Source organism: Hipposideros armiger, unplaced genomic scaffold, assembly GCF_001890085.2.
Source record: "Hipposideros armiger isolate ML-2016 unplaced genomic scaffold, ASM189008v1 scaffold_92, whole genome shotgun sequence".
NCBI classification, from domain to species: Eukaryota; Metazoa; Chordata; class Mammalia; order Chiroptera; family Hipposideridae; genus Hipposideros; species Hipposideros armiger.
Window position 1 is genome coordinate 2428292 of NW_017731442.1, and position 6918 is coordinate 2435209.

Here is a 6918-nt window from a genome sequence, read left to right on the forward strand (position 1 = left end):
ATAATTGAAAATAAAATTTTAGGGGTGGCCGGTTAGCTCATTTGGTTAGAGCGTGGTGTTGATAACACCAAAGTTTCCGGTTCCATCCCCGCATGAGCCACTGTGAGCTGTGCCCTCCCTAAAAGAGTCAACTATGCCATTGTAACATGAAAGCAAAGTGTAACCAAAGGCCATGGCTGTTCCCCAATAAAAAAACAAATAAATAAAATAAAAAATTTAAAAATTAGCAAAAAATGAAGCACTAGATGGCATAATTGTCATACAGAAATTTAACCTCAAAGATTATATTCATAAGAATAGTTTCTTAGTGTGGCTAACTTGCTATGAGCTTATTTTTCTCATTATGTATTTTCTTATAAAAAGTTTCTCATTTTATATTTAAATTTTATACTCTAAACGAATAGTATAATAAAATTTCAATGCCAGAAGGGAACCCAGAAACGAGAAAACTGATGCCTAAGTAATAGCTTCATCAATTTGAATGCTATTGTTATTATGTTGACATTTTTCATCTTGCCAAAAAATAAAATTAAAAAAGCAGGCTGCTGGTACTGAATGTTTAAATTTTTCTTTAATGCTGGCCTTATCTTTAAAAGATAGTACAATTTTCCTCAGTGTTAATTTGTATAAACATGTAAAATTTTTGTCCTTTTTAAATCTTAACAAGGTCTTATTTAATAAAAAAGGTAATCTATAACAGAAACCCTTCTGGTTGTCATATCTTATCATTTGTTCAGTCTCCCCAACTCTTTGGCAGTATTTCTCAAAAACAACAGAGATGGTCTGGATCTCTTTGTATCTTCAAAACTTGGCAGAGTGGCTGGTGTGCAGCCAATACAATAATTGGCTGACAATGAAGTGATTCATCTATTCAGCGTAGCATTTACTAAACGGCCACGTTTCAGGCACTACTCCAAGTGGATCAAGACACGAGCCTAGAGCTCATGGAGCTCCCACACAAGCAGAGGAGACAGAAACTCACTGCATCCAGTGGGGACAGTGCGGGTGCCATGACAGAGAAACCTGAAAGGCTCTAGAAGCACCAAGGGGCAAGTGACTAAATCTGCTTGTAGGTCAGAGAAGACTTCATAGAGGAAGTGCCACTGAATGGGGCCTTGTCACATGAGCTGGACCCTGATGGGCGAGAAGAAAGGAAAAGGCAACAGCGCAGACGATGGCACAGTGAGGAGTCTAAAATGACTGGGGCCTGGTGAAATGGTCAAGATGAGAGCAGAAATATAAATGAATAAATTAAGCTGAAAATGTACACCATTCTAAGTTTAGTCTCCCTCCTGTCATATGGTGATTCTCCCACTCTACCTAGAAAGCATGTTCTCTCCTTCAGTATGTTAAGACACAGAAATGTTTTTGAGAAACACTGCTGAAGTCACTGGGCACGAACAAAGATGTTAAAACAGGAACTCTCACACTAGGGGATCAGAAACATACTTGAAGGATATCACACACATCTTCACCTAATCTACCAGGGCTCTTCCGAAAGGAGAACGAGGGCCCCTAGAACATCACGAAGCTTCTTGTGAAGCTCTGAGCCCCTCAAACTTGTTAACATGCATAACCTTGGGCCTTATAAAATACTACCCTTACGATTCCTCTTCCTTCTGGTCTATTAATCTCTAACCACCATTAGAATAACCACCGTAAAACATGATGCTTTTACCAAAACCTTGAGGAATCTACTGGCCTCTCCGACCTTCGCATGGACCTCTAGCCGGCCCCATCCTTATTCCTCCCTAATTCAGACCATCTGTTTTAAGCGGCTCCGTCTCTGTCGTGCCCTCTCACAAATCAGCATGTATTCTGCATTTCTTCTCGTTTTTCACACGATTCTCTCTGCCTAGATTGAAAGGGACTTTTTTTTCTTTAAGCCAGAACCTAAACTCTGCCTGGTCGAATACAATCTTACCAGTGTAATAAAACTTCTTCCTGACTAATGAGCAATGAACGTCCCCTTTCTGAACTACGGAATCTCAATTCATCCAATTTAACACCTTAAACAGTACCTTCCTTTGTCTCTTTATCCAAAGTGTAATTTTGGTCTCCAGAGCTAGAGTCCTTAAAGACAGCATGCCGGTATACCCCACTCCACAGCAGTAACTCTTATTAAAATGCTCATTCTTCCAATCGAAATATGCTTCTAGGCAATACCATCGCAGATAGCTGGGAGCCTGAGGCAGGCGTGGGACGGGAACTACTGATGTGTAGGACAGAGGCTGACACCTAAATGCAGTCTGTTCCACTAAGCTACACAAACAACAGCTGCAATAACCACCACGTCAAAAACCCTTCAATATCGAGTTATATGTATTACAGGAGGAAGTAAGGAATTGCAGCAAATTTCCACTATTTGGCAGAGGACACAATAAAACCATTAAAAAGGAACTAAGAACTAAAAACAGCAGTAGACAATCGCTCCCTAAAATGTACAATTCTGCTTATATTTCCCAACTCTGGGGCAAAACTTAGCTTCCTATAAAAACCAGAATATTCCATTTTTAATGACCCTAAAACAGTCATCTACTTATAAAAAGGGGAACTGAGAGTGAATGACACTGTAAACCACAGTCTGCTATGCTACAAATGGGATTCCAACTAGGAAGGTGCCCCCAAGCCCCCGCCAACCCAGCCCACAGAGGACAATGGCAGCTACTGCTGGTCTCACCCATGGCCACTGGTATGTCTGTCCAGTTCAGGGCACATTTCTGTGTGCAGGTCCCCTCCTCATTGAGCACCACGGTGAGATCATCCTGACCCACGGCCACTTTTCCATCCGCCAGAGGTGCAACTAAGGGCTCCAGCTGTTTTCCTGTTGGAAAGAGCTCTTTGATGGACCCTTTTCCATCCACCTATAGGAGGACACAAAGCGAGTCATTCAGCATTCTGTGGCCAGAGGCATGAAGACGGCCTGGAAAAATCCAGGCAAAACCAAAAATCTACAGAAGCCAATAATATTCCTTGTTTGGCATAAGGAAATAGGTAACAAATAGAGCTTGTTATGAGAAATTTTGTCATCACACTGTAGAACCAGTTCTCTTTTTCTCTAACACAGAGACAAGCATCAAGCCCGACAACTAACATTGTCAAGTGCTGGCCAGGATGAAGAGCAACTGAACTCTCATATAGTGCCGGTGAGGATGCCAAATGGTGCAGTCATTTTGTTTGTTGGCTTCTTATAAAGTTAAATTTACACTTATCACATAACCCAGCAATCCCATTATCCGGCATTTGCCGAAGAGAAATAAAAACTTATTTTCATTATACAAAAACCTGTATGCAAATGGTTATAGCAGCTTTATCATAATGGCTAAAACGTGGAAACAACTTTGTCTTTCGACTGATGAATGAATAAACAAACTGTAGTACATTCATACCATGGAATACTACTCAGCTATAAAAAAGAATATATTGACACACACGACAACACAGCTGGATGTCAAATGCATTATGCTAAGGGAAAGAAGTCAAACTCAAAGGCTACATACTGTATGATTCCATTTATATGACATTCTGGCAAAAGCAAAACTATAAGGGACAAAGAACAGATCAGTAGTTACTAGAGAGGTTGGGGTGCAGAAGGAGGGGTTGACTTCAAAGGGGTGGCATGAGAGAATTTTTTTGGGTGATGGAACTGTTCTGAATCTTGATTGTGGTGGTGGTTAGAGAACTCTAGGCATCTGTCAAAACTCAGGACTATACATCAAAAAGAAGGAGTTTACCTATATGTAAATAAATAACTTTAGAATACCCTGGTCCTTAATCAAGACTGCCCACTCTCAAAAGACTCTACCCTGAAGGTGGCGGCAGCATTCCAGGCTGTCGGAAGAATGAGGCCTACTACCACTCTGGCTCAATCCCCACCCCTCACAGGCTTCTCTCAGCACCTATATGCCCAGTTGCTATTTAGTCAACTGCACAACAGTGACTCCTTTACAGACTTTGCAACTGATGCTGATAAAATTAGGGTATTCCAACAATATAAATATGGAACAATTATATTAACTAAACAATGAAGAGCTAACACAGTGAGGGGTAGGGAAGTGGGGAGATGAGGAGAAAGTCTTCTAGAATTGCCAAATCTGAATTATGAGAGGAGGATAAAGCTAAGAAATTTTGATTATTCTATGAAATGAGTGGTATATTAACCTTTTTCTATATATAGTGTGCATACTGGAAAAAAACAAACAAACCAATGTTGTGGATATTTACTGCTCAGGTTAAGAGAAAAAGCAGGTTATAATATATATATATTATATATTACTATATAATACACTATATAATACACTATGATATATATCTCATAGTGTATTATATAGTGTATACGCATATATATATCATACCAAAAGGTTAACGGTGATTATTTCTGAGTGGGAGGATTATGGATAATTTGTACTTCTTTTAAATTTTTTCCTTGTATTTCCTTATTTTCTATAATAAACACATGTGGCTTTTGAAGTTTAGAACAAAAACAGTGAAAATAATTTTTAAAACAAATATACTAAAAGATTTTGGAGGGGCAGAAATCTCAAAGTCTTAAAAATACTTAAGTTAACACTAAAATTAGTTTACAATTCCTAAGTACTAAAGCCTGAAGATAGCAATCTACGATAATGCTGTTGGACAGAGGCAAGCAGCCCTAACTATCTGTTCCAATAATTAGATACAGGATGTGGATAATTCATTATGTACAGAACTGAGAGGTGACTCTGTCTGGCTTAAGAGACACAGATATCTGATTTGTGGAAGATACTGAGAGCATGAAAAATAACAAAACATACAAACACAAACCCTGTTATGCTAAAAACCCTACTTAAAGCAGTCTCTTGATCTGTTGTTCAGAAGCACATGATCATCTCCCCCAGGTAACCTCATAATCATCTTCTCCAAGGCAAACTGATGATATTTGCAAAATAGTACGTTTTACCCTTATTAGGTAGTAGTCTCTCTTGAAACCCACACAGATAGAATTTTCACACCATGCCATGGACTTGGGCACGTCTGGTACACTAAAGTCTCCCTGAAGAAAGAGAGCAAGAGTTTAATTAGAAAGATGTTAAAAGAAAAAAATCATGACCTCCTATTATTCCACCCCATTCTGCAAAATCACCCTCATCCTCATCTGAATTCAATTTTATAACGACAAGACCAGGAAACCATCCATAAATACGTCATTTGGTCCAACATCGTTTTGTTATAACATTGATGAGGTGCTGTAGGAATTTAACTCTTGTTTATATCAATTAGCCTATGGTAAAATTGGTTTCGTTGTACATCATTTCACTTAAAGTCACAGAACCTATCGACAATGTTAAGTGAGTTAAGACTTACTGTATGTCACCTGTGTACTGGACAAGGTATACTTGGAAAAGGTGAAAACCCACTCTGAAATAAACCAATCTGTATAGATGTTGTAGAGCTGTATTATCCCTGCCTCTGAAAACCACGAGACTTTGACAAGTGGGCATGAATAAGCTCTCATGTACTTATAGCAGAGCATTCATCTGGAGAGAACGCTAAGACAGGGGTTTTGACCTTCGCTACAACTGAACCAGAAGTCTTTCAAGCTGTGGGTCCATATTAGTAGTGCCTCCCACCCAACCCGTGGACCAGGTAACAGTGGACTTTACCTGCAATTCATGAAATTCCCTGTCCTTCCAGAAATAGAGCTGCAGCTTCTTTTTCACAGCCACACACATCCGCAACACCTCCTCACCAGTCTCTGTGTGCTGAGAAGAGACACCCAGAGCAAATGAAGATGCGCACACAATGATTCCATAACTGGATGACAACTATATTAGAGAGATTTTCTACCTTGACATGGCTACTAATCTGAACATCCCCTGTAATACAAAGTCACACTGCGAGACAAGCTAAGCCGGAAAACACCATTCACTAAGATGTACTCAGAAACAACAGGGTTAGGAGAACTTCCTGCACACGGGATGTAGGTCAAAGGCTCCTCCCTGCACCAGATCTTGTGGACATTCATAACTCAGAGAGGAAAATCCCTGGGCAAGCCTGCACCTACATAACCACTTCCTCCTTTTTTTTCTTAAATGTTTCTCACTTGTGGCTGTCAGTACATGTTGGGATCAGTGGCCACTTTCAATCCTTTGAAGGAGTATGGGAAAAGAAAGTGGCTACACATGAAGCAATGCGTAGACCATAAAAACGCTAAAAAATGAACAGAGTTAGGGGTGAGGCAGATTTTGAAGAATGTTCAGGGTGATGAATTGGTAAAAATAAGGAGAAATGTCTTTCCTGAATAACAAAAACTCCCTAAAGACAAAGACCACAGTGGTATAATTAGAACAAGAGTCAATTTAATGTCCTATAGTTATGTTCATGGTATCATTACAGGTTTGATTTCTCACTAATGGTTTGTCCATGATAAGTGTTTTTATCCTTGGTTAGTTGTCTCCTGCCATATGGATGCCTGGTGCTCTAATTAGCACACACACATACGGAATGCAAATGTTTCAACCTCAGACAGCCTACTAAGGGAGAAATTCCTCCAATACAATCCAAAATCAGATACTCTTCGGAGTCTTTGCTGGGTTTGGATATCAATGTTATTCTTCCCATCTCATGGTAGGAATGATGTAGAAAAGACTGTATTTATTAAAGCACCAAGTCCAATTTCATCTTGCCTACACTTACCTGGAGGTCGCATGTGAACAGTGATGCTCCCTTGGCCTTTGAAACCGTAGTGATTTGTTGAAATGTCAATAGGTCATGGACATAAATATTATTTTCTGTTCAGAAGGAGGTAAAACATCACAATAAATTATCACAATTCTCTAGTATAGCCACCTTCAGGACAAAAATAAATCAATAACTGTAGCTACCAGAAGAAGCAGATGGCAAATACTGGTTGAAGATGTACCTTTGGTTTCACTAACA

General features: G+C 39.5%; 1 protein-coding gene across 1 annotated transcript in view; it reads right to left on the bottom strand.

Annotated features, from left to right (window-relative positions):
- Positions 1 to 6918, bottom strand: part of VPS39 (VPS39 subunit of HOPS complex) — a 52321-nt gene that overhangs the window by 23553 nt on the left and 21850 nt on the right. Inside the window, exons 5-8 of the mRNA XM_019645061.1 lie at positions 6676 to 6770; positions 5643 to 5741; positions 4940 to 5032; positions 2681 to 2864 (exon numbers count right to left, since the gene is read on the bottom strand). Of these exons, the coding sequence (XP_019500606.1) occupies positions 2681 to 2864; positions 4940 to 5032; positions 5643 to 5741; positions 6676 to 6770 (471 nt within the window). The remainder of the gene's footprint in view (positions 1 to 2680; positions 2865 to 4939; positions 5033 to 5642; positions 5742 to 6675; positions 6771 to 6918) is intronic.